Raw genomic sequence first — 23,362 nt, forward strand, 5'->3', positions numbered from 1 at the left:
AGGGAGGCCCGGGAGGCATAACGTGTCTCACTACAGACACAGGATAAGACCACAAGACTGTACAGCCCAGGCAGGCAGGTCACGAAGGGGCAGGATACTGGCCACAGTGGGAAAAGGGAAATAGCCTTCCATGATAACCCTCCAGAAGTCCCCACTGCCCTTGGTACGAAATCCAAACGCCTACCAGGCCCATCACGATGCAACCCAGGTGCCCTCTGAACTCATCGCTTACCCTCCCCACTCACTCCCTATCCCCCAACCACAGTGATCAGTCCTGCGCCATCCCCTGCCCCCCGGCCTCTGCACAGGCAGTTCCATAACCTCACCATCTTTCTCCTTCTCACCTGTCAAAATCCTCTTCAGCCTGGACCCAGGCCTCACTCCCCTCACCTTTTCCTAGTCCCAGCCTGGCCCATTCTCCTCTCCTCCCCGTCTACCTTCTCCCAGATGATGTGACTGCTGCCCACCATCCCAGAACTAACAGCAGAGCCAGAGCTCCATCGCCAGTGTGCCTCTCAATCCTCCCTTTCTCTGAACCTCCGTTAGAAAATCCTAGGCTTCTGAGCATGCTGCAGCTCTGGGGCTCTAATCGTCTGCTCTGCTCTGGGCCCAGACAACGAAAAGCAGGGAAGCCACCGCAGACATGGCCGGGTTGCCACCAAACTTGGCTGTGATCCAAGATGAAAGGCCCAAAGCAACAGAGCTTCCAAATGTTAGGGACAATGACGTGACTGTCCTTCAGTGGGGATGGCCTCCTTCCCACAGCCCCCTTTCCCCACTTTGTCTGCCAGGAACAGACAGGCAGACCCTAAGAAGGCCCCTATTTGAGGATCCAGAGCAGAGGCTTTTCCCCCACAGCCAGTCAGGACTGGAATCACAGATGATTCACTTAACGGAAGCCACACGCCCATCACAGCACCCAGGGAGCCCTCCCCACCGCTGCAGCTCCCTTCCCCTATACACTCCAAGGGGAGCCCCCGGGCACTGCTTCCACGAGGAACTGAGCACGCTACCAAGAGGCGAAGTCAAATAATGCAGGCGTAGACCATGGTCCTACAGGAGTCAGCCCCAAGTCCCATCACCCCAGGCCAGACATCCGGGACCATCACGGACTCCTCCCGGCTCTCAAGGCCTCCCTGGGTCCCCCTCAAGGTCACCCAAAGGGACCACTGACAAGGGCCTGCGTGGCTGGACTATGACGTAAAGAGGACCCCAGCCCAGTTATGGGTCCAGGCTCTGCCTGGGCCCTGCTTTCTAAGCCCACTGGAGAGGCGGGTGTGAGGGGAGGGGGCTGGCACCAGCTGGGCACTGATGTCCAGTCTGCAAACTAGGTTGGGGGATGGGAGCACATACTGGCTCAGGGGAGCAGGGATGGTCTGGGGAGATGCTATAGCAATGTTCCGATCAGAGGAGAGACCAGGCAAAACGGCCACCCAGGACTCTGGCAGCTGGTCCTCAGGGAACCCCACCAGGCCTCCAGGGCTTTGTCGATGTCCCAAACCAAAACAAACTCCTGTGGAGTGTGAAGTATGACGCCCCAAACGTGGGCATTTACAGGCCCAGCACCATCGCACACTTGGTTGTTAGTACTGTGGGACTTTTCATCACCAAATTACAAATTCCAGGAACACATCAAACACAGAAAATCCCACAGCGTTCAATAGGGAAGGAAGAGAAGCAGGTGTCTGAGGGGTACCTCTGCAAGATACTGCAGAGGGAGTGAGCATGGGGAGTTTTTGTGTCCGTATCCAGCAATAATCTAGAAGGACAAGGCAATAAAAATTGTAATTAAGTTACTAACATTTATTAAGTACTCACTATGTATAGGCCCTAATCCAAACACTTCATACACATATTATCTCATTTAATTCCATAACCACCCTATAAGGTAGGCACAATTATTATCCCCTGTTTTACAGATAAAGAAGCAATGACTCCGAAAAGTTAAATAACTTGGCCCAGGGCACACAGCTAACTAAGAACTGAACCCAGGCAGTCTGACTCCAAGACCACATGCTCTTCAACCACAGTGAAATGCTTCTTAGAATACCTGGATACTTCAAAAGAAAGGGTTTTGAACCAGGATTCAAGGGACCTGGATTCTGGGCCAGTTCTGCCCCTAATTTGTCACCCCTACTTATATAATCCTGAACAAATCATCCCAGCTTTCAGGACCTCAGCTGGCCCATGTGTACAATGAGAGGTTGCAGAGAATCAGGAATACAAGTGTGGCATACATGCCTCCCCTCTATTACCATGGCACCCATCAGACATCACTAATCAACCACAACACACTGAGCCCAGGTGAAGACTCACTCATTCTCCACCCTCCCCTCAACCACTATGTATCAACTGGTATTGACAAATAAAATGCATTTGCTTTCCCAGAGTTAGATTGTTTCTAAGGTGTCTTCTGACTCTAAAAATCTAAAACTGTGTTACTGGGGTTCTGAAGACAAAATTTTAATTCTAGCCCCACTCCAACTAGATTTTGTCCTTACGCTTCCATTTTCCTTCTGCAAAATGGACATTATGTTACACGTGGTCAGCTCCACTTTCTCCCCGACCCACAATGGACGACACTCCAAGCCAATGCTTAATCGTAGTTACATGAACTGGATGTGCTGGCCCTCTCTCTCCTCTGTCTCTCTAAGGGAGCCCAATAAAAGGGAGATCTAAGGTCAAAGCCACTGACATAATAGGATGAAGGGGTACAGGTTCCTTTGTACCAAGCACTGTGCTCCCAGAAATTTCCACTTAAAATACAAATACTCCCTAGAGATGGTAACACAGGAAATTATTATCAGTCACTGACACCTTGGCATAAGTTTCTGTCTGTTTTCCCAGCTTCAGCAGCTAGCTGAGAGCAGAGTTCTCTCTTTGGAATGAGAAAGACTCCAAACATAGGTTCTGTTTCAGAGAAGCCCATCCTAAAAAGAAAGTTGCGGGAGGGGGCATTTGGGGAGGGCAGCCACTAGTGGCTGAGAAAGCTTCATGAATAAAACATGCTACACAGCTGCCAAGGCTACTTGCATTTTAATAGGGAACAGTTTGGGGCCAAAAGAATTAATCTCTAATGGTGGAATTACAAGCATCAGCAATGATTTAGGGAGGTATTAAGCAAAGAAAGTTGTTCCAGCATCCCTGAAATCCCATCAAATGAGCTGATGTGAGTGCGCAAGCCCTCAGCAAACAGCAAATATGCTGCAAATTTAAGGGATTAATAATATTATTACTGACAACTTCTGACTCTGCCTGCCAGTGAGCAAGCCTGCCACTACAGAGACAAACCCAGATGCCCACGGGAGCCCAGGACACGCATTCTTTGGTCTGGAAAGCATCCATGTGGGAACCTAGTTGCCAGAAAAACTGAAGCGAACCCCTCCCTCCATCTGCCCCTTAATCACACACACTGAGAAGATGCATAATTAATTTGTTCTCAACAGTTGCTCTGTGGCTAGAAGAGTGAGGGCATTTCTGGAATGGCAATTACAAGCAAAACAAAAAAAAAAAAAGAGAGAGAGAGAGAAACGTTAGGCCACAAGCAGAATAACATATCCATCCAGCCTGTTTCCCTTCCGTTCCCCTCAACCCTGTTCAGGCTACAGGCCTGGGTGTGGGACAGGAGTGGGAAGGAACAAAAAAAAAAATCCTAAAAGATACAGAGAAGGAAGACTCATTCTAAGCTCAGAAGAAGAAAAGGTGCAAAGTTCAGGTACAACGTGAAGATCAACAGGCGGGGTATTTGAGGGACAACTGAATATACACGGGAAGTTGATGAAGTTAAAGAATTCTTGTTAATTTCATTCATTGTGATGATGACGTCAATACTTATAAAAATGTCAGTTGTTAGAGATGCATGTTGAAATTACAGTTGAAATGCCATGATTTCTATAATTTAAAATTCTTCAGCAAAAAATATAAATAAATAAATGAAAGAATTATGGCAACATATTTTAGATCTAGGTGCCAGGTATAGGGTTCACCTTATTACTCTCTCTATTTTTTAATTATATTTGAAATTTTTTATTGGGAGTTGGGTTTTTCAAGGGGGGGTTGTTTTTTGTTTGTTTGCTTGTTTTTTTCAGATTTAAGGCAGATCCCTACCTGCTGTTCCTAATCTTTCACTGTGGCCTAGGAGGCCCTGTGTGCTCAACCCACGCCAGTCTCTCCTGATTCATTTTGTACCACATGCCCTGTCATCCACTCTAGTCTATCACGCCAGCCTCCTTTCGGGTCCTTGAACAAGCTGTGCTTGTTCCCATCTCGGGACTTTTAGGCTTGTAGCCTCCTCTACCCAGGGCCAGCTTCACGGACATGTGACCAGTGCAGTCAGACTGCACCCTGCACTCAGAAAGGCTCCACACTTGTGGTTTAATGCGGAAGACAGAATAATACCTCCCTAACAAAGATGTCCACGACCCTAATTCCTGGAACCTGTGAATATGTTACCTTACATGGCAAAGGAGAATTAAGGCTGCAGAAGAAATTGCTGATGAGCTGACCTTGAGACAGATTAGCTCAGGTGATCCAGGTGGGTCCAGTGTAATCACAACGGTTCTTTTAAGTGCAATAGGGGGGGACAAGAAGAGAACCAGAGAGGTACCAGCATGAGGACCTGGCCAGACATTGTTGGCTCTGAAGATGGAGAAAAGGTGCTTTGAGCCAAGGAATGCAGGTGGCCAATAAAAGCTAGAAAAGACAAGGAAATGAATTCTCCCCTAGAGCCCCCAGAAGGAATAAAGCCCTGCTGACACATTCATTTTAGTCCAGTGAGAACCATTTTAGACTTCTGACCTCCAGAGCTGTAAAAGAATAAATTTATATTGTTATAAGCCACTAAGTTCTGTTGTTTTTTTTTTTTTTGGCTGCATTGGGTCCTCATTGCTGTGCGCAGGCTTTCCCTAGTTGTGGTGAGCAGGGGCTACTCTTTGTTGCGGTGCGCGGGCTTCTCATTGCTGTGGCTTCTCCTGTTGTGGAGCACAGGCTCTAGGGTGCGCGGGCTTCAGTAGTTGTGGTGCGTGGGCTCAGTAGTTGTAGCACACAGGCTTGGCTGCTCTGCAGCATGTGGGATCTTCCCGGGCCAGGGATCGAACCCTTGTCCCCTGCATTAGCAGGCGGATTCTTAACCACTGCACCACCAGGGAAGTCCAGCCACTAAGTTTATAGTAGTTTGTTACAGCAGCAATAGGAAACTAATACAGAGTAGCTGTCTTGAAATTCTTAATTTTATCTTTGAATTTGTGTTTTTCAAGTGAAGCCGAATGGGACTATGGAGCATGCACTGGGGGACTCAGCACACACACAGTCCCACCTCCCCGGTGGGTTCTCAGCTGCCCATTCCTCACCCAAGCCCAGTACCCTGGCCCCATCCAGCCTCCCCACAATTACAGCTGCTCTCCACCCAGCATGGCAAACAGGTCATGTTGGTGGGAGATGTCTACATTCTTCCATTGCCCTTCGTCCCTACTGGGGGCCTGGGTACAAGCATAGGAAGGATCAGGGTCTAGCCTCACCACGACAAGTTCAGCAGGTGACTCAGCAGGACTTCTCACTCATGCCCAGTCCAGTGCCTGAGCACATCCCAGCACAGAGGCTGCAATCCCTTGGGAGCTTCCCATCCACTGCGGGTTGGGGCAGCAGGGCCACAAGAAGGGGAAATTGACTTCCCACCCAGCCACAGCCCTGCATCGTCATTTTGCACTGGGCCCTGTAAATTACATAGCCTGCCCTGCCTCTTCCTCTAACAATATTCTCCCAGCTCTTCACTTGCTGGTTTTTTCATCACTTTTCAGTTTCAACTGAAAAACCCCACGTAAGAGAGCTTTTCCAAAGCCCAGCTTCCGTCACTCTTTATCCCGTGACCACGTTTTATCTCTTTTAGGGAACTCAGCAAGAGCTGACATTACCTTGTTTACTTACCCCATTGAGTCACTAAAAAGTATTCACTGAGCCCGTTGTGTGCCAAGCACTGTTCCAAGTGCTAAGGATACAGCAGCAAGAAAAACAGGTCGAGTCTCTGCCCTCCTGGACCAGACACTCTTGTGAGTGCCATCAATTGCTAATGATCTCCTATCCCCTCAAGAATAGACCATTGTACACCCAGCACCTCACACAGTACCTGGCTCATAGTAAGTGCTCAAAAATATTTGCTGCACAATTGACTGTATGAATGGTGAGTGGCCCAGGTACTCTGGGCTGTGACTGGGCACAGCATGGAGACATCCCTCTTCATCCTATAGAGTGTGGGGCATGAAGAGCCATCCCAAAAGCAAGAAACTGGAGGGAAGGAGAGTCCTGGAGACAGACTGGGGTGGGAGGGGGCAGTGCCTCAGCTCCCAAACCATGCTGCCTTAAATTAACTTCACATATGTCCTGCCATTATCTGTCAACAGTTTATTTGTATATTTAAGTGAAGTTATTCTGCTAATTGGACATATGTCTCACGGTTCTACAAGGAAAAGTCTATTAAAAAGTCTTGCTGTAACAAGGAAGAGCTTTGAGGGTAGTTTTATTCAGGAACAGGAAAGGAGCTGGGTGGATTTTAATTTGGTAGAAAATAGCTGCTTGGGGCCAAGACAGTGAGAAGCAGGAAATCAAAATAGGCTATTAGATTACTAGTGTTGTTAACAACCGCCTCCATCACCCTTACAGCTGCAGATTCCTTCCAACAACTTTATTAGTTGTATTATGGCCTTCCATCTACCCCTGCTATTCCAGCAATTCCCATTTTGGAGACGTGGCCACTGAGGCAAGAAAAATGCATCTCGCCCAAGCCAGTATGAGTGTGGCCTCATAGCCCCTACGGCCTCACCTCCCAAGCACATCAAGGTGCGAGAATTTCTGCATCTGAGATGAACAGCCCAAAGGGTTTCAGGAGAAATGGTGGAGGGTCGAGGCGATAGGAGAGCGGTAGAGGAAAATACTGGTTTGTCAACTCTCTGATACAGCAAGTTAATCCATGCCTCGACTGCTGGCCTATAGGAAGCCTAGAAGCTCATCCAGTCCAGGAGACAGAGCCAGGAAGTTGAGTGGTTATAGGCACAGGCTCAGGGGCCACTATCTGGGATTAAATCCAAGACCCTATAGTGGGTTGAATGGTGGCACCCAAAAGATATGCGCATGTCTTATTACCCCCAGAACCTATGATTATAACCTTAATTGGAATAAAGGGTCTTCATAGATTTAATTAAGAATCTTGAGATAAGAACACCCTGGATTGCCCAGATAGGCCCTAAATCCAATGACAAGTGTCCTCAGAAGAAAAGAAAAGAGAAGACAGAGGCAGATATTGGAGTGACGCAGCCACAGGAATGCCTGGAGCCGCCAGAAGCAGCAAGGAAGGATTCTTCCCTAGAACCTCCAGAAGGAGCGTGGCCCCGTCCGCACTTTGTTTTCATTGTTCTGGCCTCTAGAACTGTAAGAGAATAAACTTCTGTTGTCATTGGCCACCTAACTTGTGGCCATTTGTCACAACAATCACAGGAAACTAATATACCTGCTTACTAGCTGTACGCCCTTGGACAAGTCACTTAATCTGTTTGTGCTTCAGTTTGTCCATCTGTAAAATAGGGATGACAATGATAGCATCTACCTCGAGGTCATTGTGAAGTTAAAGGAGATAATACAGAGAGAGCTCTCAGCACAGTGCCTGTCCCGTGGTGTTCAGTCAATGTAAACACTTGCTCTTAGCATCAGAAGCCCACCTGGGGAAAAAAAAAAAGAAGCCCACCTGGGGAGCCCATTTTCAAAAATGGGTTCTCCAGGCCTTACCCCAGAATCACAGAAAACAAATTTTAGAGCATAGAGTCTAAGAATCTGTACTTTTAAGGCTCCCCATCTGACAGGTTAGAAACCATCCGTGAGCTCCACAACAGAGTCTCTGCTGTTTCTAGAAAGCTGCCCTTCCAGACACAGATTTCACATCTGTCCTTGGTAACCCAGTCCAGTACTGAAGAACCTTAGCGGTAGGGAAGTCCTAGCTTTCGCCTACTGCTAGTCCCCCATCACGCAGCTTCATTCCATTTCCCTGCAGAGGCAGAAAGACCTTGGTCAGCGTGAAAACGCCCAGTCCAGGACAAGAAAAGAAACTGCAGGGAGGTTTTCAGTGGAAAAAGCAATCAGCAGTGAGAAGCCCAGCCATGGTTAGTCTGGGATGGGATCTGAGATGAGCAAAGACAGACTGCAGTTGGGGTTTCTCCAGCTCCTGCCCCATTACGTGCAGGCTAAACCCTCAACACAGCACCATCTCTGGGGAGCAGGGCCCTCTGCCTTCCTCTGGCCACTCCACAGAACCAGGTGGCAGGGGCAGTTGGAGAGCAGATCTGCAGCAGCAGAAAGCCAGCTCTGAGTGTCAAGGCAGCCCACGTAGGCAAGGGAGCTGCAGACACTGCAAATGAGGAACTGGCTAATGGTGATAATCGCGCTGATCAGGATGAGAGACGCCCAGCACAGGCAATGGCCTCCCATCACCGGAAACCCAGGGGCTAATTTTGTTGGGGGGTTTTTGGGTTTTTTTTGTTTTTTTCTGATTTTGTTTTGTTTCAGCTGTGGCCTTTGGAAAGGGATCACTACTTCTGAGCAGCAGGAACAAATATCAGCCCATCACATAGCTTCAAGCCCGAAGCAGCCCCAGGAGATAAACAGGGTGAGCTAGGGGAAGAGGAAAGCTAGAAAAAGAGGAGCCAAACCCAGCAGGGGAAAGACCGAGGCATTGGAGGGCGCAACCCGGAGTCTGGCCCAGCATCTGCTACCGATGGTGCAGTCTGTGTTTCTCTAAGTGTGACCTGGCACCAGTGTAAAAAAAAAAAAAAAAAGTGGTACAAGAAGCAATTTTGGGTGGTACCCAGAACACGTCTTACTTGCATATGCATTAGACCCCAAAAAAGCAAGCTAGTCTATCAAACCTGCAATTTCACAGATATGTTTGCTTAGAACAAAACCAAGTAAAGGAAAAAGAGTCAATAAAATGAAAAATATCATACCAATACATAAATAGTTGGGTATAAAGAAGTGCATGGGAGGGGCTTCCCTGGTGGCGCAGTGGTTGAGAGTCCGCCTGCCAATGCAGGGGACATGGGTTTGTGCCCCGGTCCGGGAGGATCCCACACGCTGTGGAGCGGCTGGGCCTGTGAGCCATGGCCGCTGAGCCTGCGCGTCCGGAACCCGTGCTCCGCAACGGGAGAGACCACAGCGGTGAGAGGCCCACGTACCGCGAAAAAAGAAAAAAAGAAGTGTATGGGAATGACAACTGGTTATGCAGGAGGAAGACTGGAATCAGGGAAGAAATACCTAGGGGTCTACAATTATATGGGTAAGGTATCTTTTCTGAAATTGAGCAGGGAGTGTAAGGGTGATCACTAAATTATTTTTTATACTTTTTTTTAGGTCTTATATATTTCACATGATTTTAGAAATATAAAAGGTATGCAGGCACGGCAAAGTGGGTACTGTTATGGGCCATGGTCCACAGGTCACTGAGAAGTCCAGAGCAACCAGGAAGACAGCTTGGCATTTGCGTGGTCTGCCTGGGAACTACAGAGAAGCCACCGCACAGTGGGCCCAATCTCCTGGGGAAGCTCAAGGCACACCACATTTTCCCCCAGGGTCCCCACTAATGGGAGTGGACCCCACCAAGGCTTTCCCCAGCCCACACCAAGGCCCAAGAGCCTCCTGCTGTGTAACTCTCTCTGAATCAGAAAGACTTTGGGGTCAGGGCCACTGCAGCAAGTTGTGTAGGTTTGCAATGCAGTACTCAGAAAGATCTGGGTATGCAGAAAACTGAAAAGGAGGTGCTAGATTCAGTAGCAGACTCTGGTCTCCCTACTCCACAGGCCTGGTCCTTAGATGACCCAACCAGAGCACATTAAATGCAGCTCATGCTCCTGCAGAAATTATCACAAACTCTGAGAAAGCCAGTCACCAAGGCAGCAAGGATTCAATTTCCCTCCTCCTCTGTGCAGAATACTCTCAGGCAAATATTCCATGATGACAAACAAAAGCAGTAAAAGGGGATCTGAGGGACAGAATGCATTAAAACTCCCTGAAAAGCGTCCACACCAGCTTGACAGACACCAAACGTGCAAAAGGAACAGCAACACAATTAGAAAAGGCAACTCCAGGCCTTCTAGGCATGTACCCCCACCCCCCAGGCGGGGTTAGCAGCCCCTCCCATGCAGGGCTCCTGCCCACCACGCACACCCCACCCACCCCGATCCTCCTGGCTAGGAGTTAGCTGCTGTCAGGGGCCAGAGCTAGAATGAAACCACACTGATCTTCTGCAACTGGAGATTTAACGTCTGGTCCCCCCACTAGACTGTGAGCAACTGGAGGGCAGAGATCGAGTCTTATTTCCCTTTATGTCCTCTGAGCCTGAGCCTGACGCAGGACCTGGCACACAGCAGGCTCAGTTAACGTTGGTTAAAATAACAGGTGGATGGATGAATGGTGAACACGTGTCCTGGTTTGGCCAGAATAGTCCCAGGTTTCAGAGAATATTCCTAAAAAGTCAGACGCTGCTACAGTTCCCCTTGCAAAGCAAGAAGAGCTTTAAAATGCTTGCTGAGTTATCATACTCTCACTAAGCTGCGAGTGTGGTTATCCTCAAAACCAGCGGTTGCTCAATAGCTTAAGAGTTGAACCTCCCAAAGCAATCTACTGATTCCTTTGGAGGGTCTACACTCCCCTCCACTGGGGAGTGCAAAGTCCAAATATTTGTTGAATTAATAACTCTTTGGGTGATGGGTTAAATAAGTAAAGGAATCCCAGGGAGAAGGCTCTATTGCCCTTCTCTCTCTTCCTCTGTGTTTCCCAAGCCCACCCCAGGCAGCATCACAGCCTCAGGGCTTGCACCAGAGGGCGCGGACCATGGGGAGAAGCTGCACAGGCATCTTTGGTTCCACTTTCTATCCAACTTGGTGCTTTCCCCCAGGTTGCAAGTGGATAAAAAGGGAGACAACCAAGTATAAAGTGCAAAGAACATGAGATTGGGCAAGATCTGGATGTCCAAGACCAAGTCTGCGATCTGCCAAGACCTGCAGGGGGCTGGGGGGGTGCCTGAAGAAGTAACACCCTGCTCTGGGCCTCCAGTTCCACATGTGACCATTAGAGGTTTGAGTTAGCTGATGCCAAAGATGTCTTTCCCAAGTTCAATGGAATGATTATAAATAGCCATCACCTTCCCTGAGCTCCTTATTCTGCTCCTCTGACCAATACCCACTGGTCAGAAGTGGAGTCCATTTTCCCCCAAAATACCCTACCACATGCCATAATTCTAAAGGTAGACAGCACATGACTCCTCCCTCTAAATGCAGATTTCAGTAATGCTGAAATTGTCAGCCCCTATTCAAGCCCGAAGCAGCCTGTGTCCCTATCCAAGGTCAGGTGTAAAGGTTAGCAGGATTTAATGGGCACAAAAGGTTCTTACAGCAAATTTAAAGCTACCTCCCCTTCCAAGGGTAAGTGCTGCAGGTAAGCCTCCTTTCACTAAGTTTCAGGCAAGCACGTGGAGGGAGCCCCATCAGAGGTGTAAGGCTCCTGACCTCTCTCTTCCCTCTCCCTCCCTCCCTGTGGGAGGAGGAATCCTCAACCGGATTGGTGAGTTTGGGAGAAGAAACAGCTCACCTCTTCCTCTCTCCTCCCTTTTGGGATCTGCAAACCTGCAGAACACTGGTATTCAGTCCCTCCCTGCCCTAAGAGGCAGGCCCCCATCTGAGAGGCTTGTCCTGCCACGTCTGTGCCTGGGTAGGCAAGTCTATCAAATTCAGGGGTGAAGTTCAACAAGCCCACTTGTTCACAGGCCCAAGACATGTGATCCAGCCGAACATTTACCAGTAATAAAGCTGACATTTTGATCTCTACCTGGCAGAGTCCTGCATCTCCTTGGTTCTGCTTCTTGGGCAAAGAGGAAAAGAGTATTTATATCTTTACCTCCTAAGCCCAAATATTTATTAAGTACCGTAGTAACTAATATGACGCACACATACTGCACACCTGAAGCATCCCGGGAAGCATACCACAGGAGCCCAGTGACCTGCTCCATAAACAAGAAACTGAATTCAGCTAAAGATTCCCAGTCACAGCAACAATCAAGGTCCCCTCCCTATATTAGGACTCCGATTAAGAAAGGAAAAGGCACATGCGATTTCTCTCACTCTCTCACTTTATCCTCTCCACACACATACACGTACACACACACACACACACACACACACACACACACACACATACCACTTTTTTATTCATTGTCTAACTCAAAGCAGAAGCTCAGAAAATATTCAGTAACTGATGACTTTAAGCATTCTCATTCATTAATGGCTTAACAAAACTTTACTCTAGAACTTTCCAGGGCTCCCTACTGTCCATGGTATAAAACTTGGCCTTTAGTCCCTCTGCAACCTACCTCTAATTCTGTTTGCCAGTATAACCCTTCACTCACTCATAACCTAGTCTCCAGTTACACTGAACTACTCTCTGCTTCTTATAGACAATCGCCAAAATTTTACCCATCAACCTCAGCCCAGATCACCTTGTCCCCAATGCTACATGTTTCTATCTTATGCATCTATCCAAACCCAGCTCAAATACCCCCTTAATTCACCTTGAGCCACTCTCTCTGCTCTTGTATGCCTTAGGGGTGTTAACTAATTTGGGCTATACTAGGGTTTAACAAATAAGTGAATATATTGTAGATAATAGGCATTCTCACTGTTGGAGAAATAAGTTACATATAAGGAAAGCGAGAAGGCTATAATGAACTCTGTGAGTTTAGATTGAAATTAGAGGTATCAGCATGAGCTCATGTTTTTTTAATAGACAGATGTGTTTATGCATGAGCTAAGTATACATCCATATATTTCCTAGCTATGTCTCCTGGAAGAGCCTAGAAACAACAGCACCCCAGTAGCAACATGCATCCACATCTTGGTTTCTGAATACCATTCTCCAATAAAAGGAATCAGGGCTCCTTGGAGAAGTGACTGATTCCAGGGATTGGGCAATGAAAATACAAGATGAGCCTGGGGCAACTTGTGGTACCACAAAGTTAAGACAGTGCTGAAAAATGATGGGGCATATCAAAAGAACACAGGAGACAACCTGAAGAAGCTCCCAATGGCCGAAGTCAGAACAATTTGAGTGATAAAAAGAAATAATGATTATTTTGGACTCTAACCCATAGAATAAAATAAATATCCATGAGTTGATACTGATAAAAATAAACAAATAACTGATTGAGAAGGGACAGCTATTTCTTGTAGGATAATTCCAATTAATACATGTAAAAATAAGAAAAATAGAAAATAATTAACTTGTTCATTAAAATGGTAAGGAGCCATCAAGGCAAACTGTGCTTCTAGATCTCCTCTCTGGCTGGTTAAATAACCCACAGTATTTAATTAAGTAAAGCTTCTCATCTCTGTTCTTACAAACTTAGCTGGGGCAAAGACCCACTTTACAGTTAGGGAAGTAGAGGTGTTGGGTGACAGACCAGGAGCTCTAGGTCCAAAATGGCTCACATTCTACCCAGCACCATCATTCTATCTCCTCATCCTCCATGGGCCTTGGAATTTCTGAATTTCATTTCTTTCCTTGAGTTACTGGTCCTTCTGTGACCTATCAAAACACTAATTACGCTTCCCCAAGAGTTTATCAGAACTCATTTGGCTGCAAGGAACAGAAAACTGAACTCAAAACATCTTAAACAAAAAGAGAATTTCCTGGCATAAATAACTGAAAAGTCCAGTGGTAGTCTAGCTTAGGACTCAAATATATCTCTCCACAATACTGGCTCCATTCACAGATGGGCTCTCCCCTCGTGGTGGCAAAATGGCTGCCAGCAGCTCTAAGCCAACATCTGATACTCTCAGGTAATCCAGCAGAAAAGACAGTGTCACGGGGGGACACCCCCAAAAGTCCTGGAGCTGATTTAAGTTCACTGACCAGCACTGGCTTAGATACTCATCCTTGAATCAATCACTAGGGCCAGAGGAATGGACTACACTGATAGCCAAAGTCACATGCCCACCCTGAGGGTGGGGGGAGCTACACTCAAACCTCAAGGCATGTATATGAGATAGGAGTGGTTCCCCAAAGGAAAGTTTAGATGCTGCTCCCTAAAACAAGAATGGCTCCTGTGCTGCAAAATTAACATATGTCCACTACACCTCGACTCCTTGGTCAGAGTCAACTCAGTCCTGCCTCCTCCAGCCCATCGTCTGGACAGCTGTACCAGCAGTGACTTCTTTCTGCTTCAGGCACAGGCAAGTTCACACCCGTCCTTTCTGGGCACCAGGAGTCTCGTTCTCCAAAGCACCTGGGTCCCGTCCCACGCCCTCACTGCCCAGCAAAGTGCCACCGTGCCCCTAGAAAACACACCTTCACGCTGGCTCCCACCCCCTCTCGAAGCAGAGCTGAGTCACTGCGATCCCAGCCAGCTGAGCACTAACCTTGAAAGTGCTTCTCGAAGTCACTGCCTGCCAAGCTCCCGGCTCTGGCGCACTCCGGGACCTGGGGACACTGGCTTAACAGGTGAGATAATTACGTTTTACCCGTCACTCACTTCTTTTTCAGTCTCACAGACCAGAACAGATAAGTGCTCCGATGCAAGAAAACACTTCTGCGGTATTTACTTGTGCTCTTTAGTGCTGGCCGGCTCTCCCTTCCCAGGCACAACTCCCAGGGACCAGCCTGCACCCTGTTATCTGGTGCCAGTCACCACGCGCTGCTGCTCTCTTGTCAACTGCCAGACTGTACTTTCCTAACTGCATTCCCCCAAGCTTCTCCAGGACCTGCAGCACCACTGCTTTCCAGATGACTTACACATGAAGGGCAACTGTCTTCACGACATCCATCCCCCTGTCTGCTCTGCAGATTCCCCAAGGCAGAGGGCTTGCCCCTGTGCCCTGGCCTGGACCTCTCTGCAAAATGTGGCTCTGGTGGCTTCCAAGGCCCATAGCATTGGTTAGATGGAGAAAAGGGGGTAGGGAAAAGCAGGGGGCATTAGGTCTCAGAGACAAGGACTTTGAGATCTTCCAATACAAACTAACATTTCATTCATTCATTCATTCAACAAACCTTTATTTAGGAGCTACTGTGTCCTGGGTACTGTAGTAGGTGCTGCAGAAGTGAAGATACACAACATAGACCAAGTCTCTTTCCTCATGGAGCATACCTTCTAGTAGACATCTGACTTAGTTTTGATACCTGCTTTATTTACATTTACATTCACAACACACTGTCTCAGATACTATCCATACCTCAGTAAGTGGTATAACTATCTGTAGTCCACAGACCCCAAAAGTTGGAATGACCTTCTCAAAGCCAAGGCACAAACTCAGGTCTTCTGACTACAAACCTTACTCTCTTTCTGGGGCCTCTCCCAAGGCAGGGAGCTAGCAGGGTACAGCCTGGCATTGAGACAGACATTAACTCAACTCAGTCCCAGGCATCACTGCTAGAGATAGGAGATGTAAAAAAGAGAGACCCATCCCTGATCTAAAAGAATTTATGGTCTAAAGAGAGAGAAAGACACATAACCAACTATCATCTATGACACGAATAAAGAACATAGAGTGGTTAAATACAAATACGAAGATCTCTCTGGAAAGATATACAAGAAACAATGATCACCTCCAGGCAGAAAAACTGGGGACCTGAGAAACAGGGATAGGAGGGTCATTTTTTATGTTCAAATGTTATATATTTTGAATTGCGTACCATTGAATTTACTTCTCATTAAATGACACTGTGAGGATGCAATCAGTCAAATGCTGAATGTAGGAAATTCCACAGGATAAATGATCTGGTTTCTTCAACAAGCAAATAGCTCCCCCAAAAAGCAGGGAGGGGAAATACTATAGACTTAAAAAGATTTAGGAAACATCAGCCAAACATAATATATGAACCTTGTTTGGATCCAGATTTGAATCAACTTAAAAAAGAAATTTTGGGGACAACATGGAAGGTTTTTTTAAAAATAAATTTATTTATTTATTTATTTATTTTTGGCTGTGTTGGGTCTTTGTTGCTGCCCGCGGGCTTTCTCTAGTTGTGGCGAGCGGGGGCTACTCTTCCTTGCAGTGCACGGGCTTCTCATTGCGGTGGCTTCTCTTGTTGCGGAGCACGAGCTCTAGGCACACAGGCTTCAGCAGTTGTGGCATGCGGGCTCAGTAGTTGTGGCACACGGGCTCTAGAGCACAGGCTCAGTAGTTGTGGCTCACAGGCTCTAGAGCACAGGCTCAGTAGTTGTGGCTTATGGGCTCTAGAGCACAGGCTCAGTAATTGTGGCACACGGGCTTAGTTGCTCCGCGGCATGTGGGATCTTCCTGCACCAGGGCTCGAACCCCCATCTCCTGCATTGGCAGGCGGATTCTTAACCACTGCGCCACCAGGGAAGTCCCAAAAAGGAAGATTTGAATATGGACTAGCTACTAGAGGTTATTAAGGAATTATTATCAATTTTGTTAGGTATGATCATGGTACCGTAGTTAAGGTTTTTTTAAGGTCCTTATCTGCTAGAGATACATTCTGAAGTATTTACAAATGAAATAATATGATGCCAGAGATTTGTTTTTAAATATTTCAGCAAAAAATAATAATAAATAAATAAATGAATAAAGAAGTAAATGAAGGAATGAATAAATAAAGGGAAGAGTAGATGAAACAAGATTGGCAAAAGGTTGATAATTTCTGAAGCTGGATGACAGTTCCATAGGGGCTCATACTACTCTACCCTTATGGATGGTTGAAATTTCCATAATGAAAAGTTTAAATAAAAATTTAAAAATTAATTATTCCAGCCACCTAGGATGACTGAGGAGGTAAGTGTCACAGAGGAAAGGTATTTGAGCTGAGTCCTGAAGGATGACTAGGAATTTTCTAAGGGGCAAAGGGCCTTCCAGGCTGAGTAAAGATACACAGATCTATCACAAACCTCTCTCTGGGAGAACCAAAGTTATATACACTTGACCTCAAACTCAACTTACATCCCACACAAGTGCCCTCTTGCTTAATCCCCCAACTCTCTGGGACATGTAGACATAGCACCAAAATCAACCATCCTGTTCCAAATGAGAACAGAGTGTGTGGTCGGCAGCTCCACTCAGAGACCTACAATAGGCCCCGGCGTAGCCTTCAGAGGACAGGAAGGCAATTAACCTCTCTCAACTGGGTTTTGCCTGACAAGGCAGTTTAGAAGCCAGCTGAGTTATCTCAGGGACAGAGCCTTCATTCCTCCTGAGTCATCCCAGACGCGTGCCCTCCCCAGACATACACACCAGCCTCCCCAGCAGCACCTTATAGATTTATAACCTCAGTACTGGGGGTTCCAGCTTGACGGCAGCTTGGCAGCCCAGCCCATGGGCACTAAAACACGCCCCCTCCTTCCTCCCAAGCCCCCAGCCTCAATCCCTACACTGCCCCCACCCACCTCCAGCTGCACTCAGGAAGCTTGCTGGCTTTGCAGTCACTTCAGGACTTACCCAGGCCTGGTCTAGCTCAGATGGGTCTCACAGGTCCCTTACCTTGGATCGAAGCTGCAAGTATTCCTCTGAACCATAGGGGACACTCCTCAAGGAGGTAAGATAGTCGTAACTGATGGCAGCTGTCTGTGAACCAAGGAAGAGGAAGGCTTAGCACCAGACATCAAATATTACTCCTCTGTCCAAGGCCTGCAGCTGCAGCCCCCTGACACAGGTGGTATGTCTAGAGAAGCAGTCCAACCTCTAAGAGGCCCTGCTCCCAGATTTCGAGCTGGCTGGCTTCTTCCTGTCATTCAAGGCTCTGTACAAATGCTACCCCTGCAGAGACCCTCAATCTAAAGTTACCCCCATCCACCAGGAACTCCCAATTATTTATTATAGCAAACTACCATCCAAAATTACCTTGCTCATTTGTTTCCTTGTATATGGATGGTTTCCACTTCACTAGAAATTAAGCTCTATAAGCTCAGGGGCATGTCCTTCCTGTTCATCATCGTATCCCCTGCACCTTTCACAGTGCCAGGCTACTCTTCATTGCGGTGCACGGGCTTCTCGTGGTGGCTTCTCTTGTTGTGGAGCACGGGCTCTAGGCATATGGGCTTCAGTAGTTGTGGCACGCAGGCTTGGTAGTTGTGGCTTGCAGGCTCTAGAGCGCAGGCTCAGTAGTTGTGGCGCACAGGCTTAGCTGCTTCACGGCATGTGGGATCTTCCCAGACCAGGGCTCGAACCCATGTCCCCCTGCATTGGTAGGCGGATTCTTAACCACTGTGCCACCAGGGAAGCCCTAGATTGTTTTTTTGACCCATTCATGTGAACACTCCTCAGCCAGAAGGTCCTTCAAAGCTGCACCTGTAGGGGCTTCCCTGGTGGCGCAGTGATTGGGAATCTGCCAGCTAATACAGGGGACATGGGTTCGAGCCCTGGTCTGGGACGATACCACATGCCGCGGAGCAACTAGCCCCGTGAGCCACAACTACTGAGCCTGCGCGTCTGGAGCCTGTGCCCCACAACAAGAGAGGCCATGATAGTGAGAGGCCCGCGCACTGCGATGAAGAGTGGTCCCCTCTCGCCACAACTGGAGAAAGCCCTCGCACAGAAACGAAGACCCAACACAGCAAAAATAAATAAATAAATAAATAAATTTTTAAAATATATACATTAAAAAAAAAAAAAAGCTGCACCTGCATGGGACAGTTCGTTTCTACCCCTAAGACATATAAGATAATGCTAGGCCCCAAAAAGGCATTCAGCAAACACTTAGGAATCACTACATATGCCATGGCCTGTTTATCTATTTGCTAATCTTGAGTCTATGACCCAGTTTACGTTAAAGAGCAGGCACTACATCTGAGCCAGGCTAGGAAGAAGACGGGACAACACTGAGTATTAAGGAAATGATTAGACAACAGCCCAGACAGACTGTGCATCAGAGTGTCTCTACACCGAGGGGAAGAAAGCATGGGCTCATCCTGCAGCAGACAAAGGAGGAAAGAAAGCAGGACGCATGTGGCACTCTACCCACCAATGGAGCAATTATGTAGGGCTGCCTGGAACAGCCACTTTCAGCAGAGTTAAAGAGGATGCAATCACACCAGAATGATGTTCCTGAACCACTGGAGAAAGCCTCTAACAGTCAAATATTCAATTCAGATTCTGTTAGTTTGGAGCTTGGAGGGGATCGGCAAAGTTCTTCGAGGCATAGATACTCAGAGCATGAGCCCGGCATCACGAACCATTCACGAGCTCACTGGAGGCAGCCCAAGTTTTCTGGTAGAATTTACTCAAAGCTGCAAAGCTCTCTTTCCATGTGTTTCCTGAGAAGACCGCCTCCTGAGTCTGTCACTAAAATAAGGTAAGGAGGTTCTGTAAAGGTAAAGGCTTCAGAACAGAGACCCCATGCGATACCACTCTGTTTAACTTCAGGATGCCAGAGGCTGTGTGAACAGGGATACAGGCACACAGGGGTGCACACCCATGCCTGTGCAACTGTGTAGTGGGAGCTTCACACGTGTAAGGGTACATGTGAATCTCCACATATGTGTGACTGGCAGGTACATCTGCTACATGTATGAACACCTGCAAGTAATACTGCAGTTCCTCTGCCCCTCCCAAAAGATGAAGAACCTACCGTGGCAACTGCTCTGCCCACCCTGACAGCGCCAAAGTCGTTGAGGTCCAAGTACTTGTTGCTGTAGAGGTAGACGCCAGAGGCGGCAAGAGCCATGCTGGTCCACGAAGCAAGCTTGAGAGCCCTCCGGGCCATGTCCCCAGACCCTGAAGAAGGAAAGCAGAGGAAGAGGAGCAGTTAAGAGTTTCCCAGGTGGTCAAATTCAAATCTGGGCTCTGCCACTTAGACTGCATGATCTTCAGTCATTTCCTCAATCTCGCTGCACCTGTGTTTCCTCATTTGTAAAACAGGAGGATACCTACCTCAAAAGCTGTTGGGATAAGATGAGATCGTGTATGTGAAATGCTTAGCACAGTACCCAGCATAAGTCAACTGTCAAAGTCATTCTTCCTTCAACAGTACCAGGCACTGTTCTAGGCACTAGGGAGAGAGCCAAGAAAAGAGACAACGTTCTTACAGTCTAGAGGGGATGACAGATCACAAGCAAACAGACATGTATTAGAATAGCAGCAGGTATTCAGTGCTGAGAAGAAAATCAAAGTGGGTAAGAGGAAGGATGACGAATATGTGATGAAGGATGCTGTTCTAGATAAGAGAAGCGAGTGCGTGTTAACGACTCTTACGGAAACTATGACTGGACCACTAAGCACACAAAGGCGTCATTAGCCCCCTGTGCCCAGGTCAGAAGTAACCACAGCCAAGATGGCAGCTGGTCAGAGCAGCCAGGTAAGCCCTCCACATCTGACTGATTTTCAAAATATTTATTTTAATTAGAATAGACAGCCCCTTTTCTAGACTGTAAGCTCCTTGAGGGCAAACACCATGGCTGTTACTACTTGTCCACTCACAGCCCTCCAGGCTGCTTTCTGGTTAGGGGCTCAAGGTCCACCTGCTGATTTGCTCCATTTCACCAAACTCACACTCCCATTCAGTGGGACCAAGTGGGCTCCCGGCTCCCTTTCCCCACCCTACTTGTACTGCTCAGCGTGCCAGGTGGCTGCACAGACAGTCTTTGGGGCCACTGTAGCCAGTGGGCAGATTCCCCTTCAATTCCTAGGAATTCTATATCAGAATAAAGTCCTTGACCGCAGCTGCAGCTGCCAGTGGAGAAGTCCCACCCAGAAGGGCCACCATCAAGCCACCTGCAGCTGCAAACCCGGCACAAATGCAGCAGGAAAATTTAGGTCATCACCCTGTTTGCTTCTGCCCTGGACTCAGTCTGTGACCATCCCCTCCCTGCTCTGTGCCTCTGTTTCCCCTTTGTATGGAAACAATTGCTCCAAACAGCCTTGTCTGCATTTTCTTTAAAGTCTATCTTGACTCATGCCTCATAATATAGTCACAGATTTTTTTTAAGTATCCACAGGGACATATTTTTCCATTCTTTTACTTTCAACTTACACTTTATACTGTTTCTCTAAATAGCATATAGTTGATTTTGTTTGCATTTAACAGAATCACTTATGTATTTGGATTTAATTTTACCATCTTCTGTGCTTTCTATATTCCTACCTGTTCTGTTTCTTTTTCTCTCCTTTCTTGACTTTTCTGGACCCAGTTCTTTTTATAATCCCATTGTTTTTCCCTTTGCAGTGTTTTTTCCTAGCCAGCATTTCTAAAGTGTGGTCAGAGGAACTCTTAAAAAAAATAAATATCTATCTGGGTGCCATTTCAAAAATGTAGATTTCTACTAGACTCACGGACATAGAAAGCAAGCTTATGATTACCAAAGGGGAAAGTGGGGGAAGGGATAAATTGGGAATGTGAGATTAACAGATACACGCTACTATATATAAAATAGATAAACAACAAGGACCTACTGTAAAGCATAGGGAACTATATTCAATATCTTATAATAACCTATAATGGAAAAGAATGTGAAAAATAATATATATGTATAACTGAATCACTTTGCTATACACCTGAAACACTGTAAATCAACTATACTCCAAAAAAATAATAATAATGATAATGATGTAGTAAAGTAAAAAAAAAAAAAAAAAAAAGTGCAGATTTCTGAAGTTCACCCCTTGGCCCACTGAATCATCAAAGCTGGGGGGTAGGACTCAGGAATCTGCATTTTAATAGGAAATATATTGGGTTATTTTTATGCAAAGTTTGAGAACCACTCTTCTAAATATTTCATTTTTAATAAAGAGAGGCTTCACATGTTCAAATTCATCAGTGAAACCATGCCCCCTTCCAAGTTTATCCTACCCACTCACAACCCCAGATGACTGCATTCACCCAACAAGGATGATGCAGCAATTTTTTTTTTTTTTTTTTTTGGCTGCATTGGATCTTCGTTGCTGCACGCGGGCTTTCTCTAGTTGCAGTGAGTGGGGGCTTCTCATTGCGGTGGCTTCTCTTGTTGCAGAGCACGGGCTCCAGGCACATGGGTTTCAGTAGTTGTGGCATGTGGGCTCAGCAGTTGTGGCTCGCGGGCTCTAGATCTAAGGCTCAGTAGTTGTGGTGCATGGGTTTAGCTGCTCCGCGACATGTGAGATCTTCCCGGACCAGGGCTTGAACCCGTGTCCCCTGCATCAGCAGATGGATTCTTAACCACTGCGCCACCAAGGAAGTCCCATGCAAGCAATTTTTTTTTTTTTTTTTTTTTTTGCGGTACGCGGGCCTCTCACTGTTGTGGCCTCTCCTGTTGCGGAGCACAGGCTCTGGACGCACAGGCTCAGCGGCCATGGCTCACGGGCCCAGCCGCTCCGCGGCATGTGGGATCTTCCCAGACCGGGGCACGAACCCATGTCCCCTGCATCGGCAGGCGGATTCTCAACCACTGCGCCACCAGGGAAGCCCAGCAAGCAATTATTTTTAAGGGGATAATTTAAGAAACTCATTTCTTTCACTAAAAGCAAATGCTCTGGCCCAACTCCTGGGAGCAGTTCCTAACTCTGCAAGAAAGGGGTTTATAAACAACAAGAATAAATTAAACCTTGCTTTGCAGTGTCCCCTTTCTTTACATCTTCTTTGTTTTATGAAAACTTCCTTACCCCATCCCTCATTCCTTTCAGATGAGAGAGAGCACAGTGGTTGAGAATGAGCACTCCAGAATCCAGTGGGCCTGAGTTTGAGTCCCGACACCATCACTTACACATTGGGTAAGCAGGGGCAGACTGCTAACTCTCTCTCAATCCCATGACCTTGTCTGTAACATGGGGATGATCATAGCAGTGCCTACTTGATGAGTTGGTGAGGAATAAGGAAATCATGCAAAATGTTTAGCAAGGTGCCACCTACACAGTAAGAACACAGTAGCAATTACTATTGTTAGGGAGCCTTGGACCAAAACCGCCCACCCTGGCCAGGCACGGTAATAACCACTTGCATGAGTTGTCTCACAACAGGAGGTCCCAATAAGGAGCAGGATACTGACAAGCTGCCACCAAAGAAGAATTGGGGAGGGGCCAAGAGAAGGGAGGAGACCCGCGCCCATAATACGTCCTGCCAACCTCCCAGAAACCCTCACGCGGGAAACCATCTTGGCTGAGAGATGCACGTGCCACCAGGAAGGACTCTGAGTCAGACCAAATATGAGCACAAAGATGATTGGCCAGAGACTACCCGGAAGGCTAAAACCCACCCCCACCCCCCCACCCCCCCCCCGCGCCATAAAACGTGAGACCGCGAGCCACGTGGCAGAGCAGTCCTCCTGGGTTCCCTTTCCCTGCTATTCTCCGTTGGAGTGTCCCTTCTCAATAAAGCCCTTTGTTTTGTCAGTCTCCTTGGACAATTTATTTCCGAG

The 23,362-nt window shown here is 47.3% G+C and overlaps 1 protein-coding gene across 2 annotated transcripts in view; it reads right to left on the reverse strand.

Annotated features, from left to right (window-relative positions):
• The window catches only part of ADCK1 (aarF domain containing kinase 1), a 110,873-nt gene that overhangs the window by 81,200 nt on the left and 6,311 nt on the right, over positions 1–23,362 (reverse strand). Inside the window, exons 2-3 of one of the 2 annotated variants that reach the window (XM_082649134.1) lie at positions 19,606–19,751; positions 17,520–17,603 (exon numbers count right to left, since the gene is read on the reverse strand). In XM_082649134.1, the coding sequence (XP_082505260.1) occupies positions 17,520–17,603; positions 19,606–19,740 (219 nt within the window). In that variant the 5' untranslated portion in view covers positions 19,741–19,751. Of the gene's footprint in view, positions 1–14,444; positions 14,513–17,519; positions 17,604–19,605; positions 19,752–23,362 lie in introns of those variants that run through there. The other variant, XM_082649135.1, reaches the window with a different exon arrangement.

The sequence above is a fragment of the Grampus griseus genome (assembly GCF_964374135.1).
Source record: "Grampus griseus genome assembly, chromosome: 2".
Lineage (NCBI taxonomy): Eukaryota > Metazoa > Chordata > Mammalia > Artiodactyla > Delphinidae > Grampus > Grampus griseus.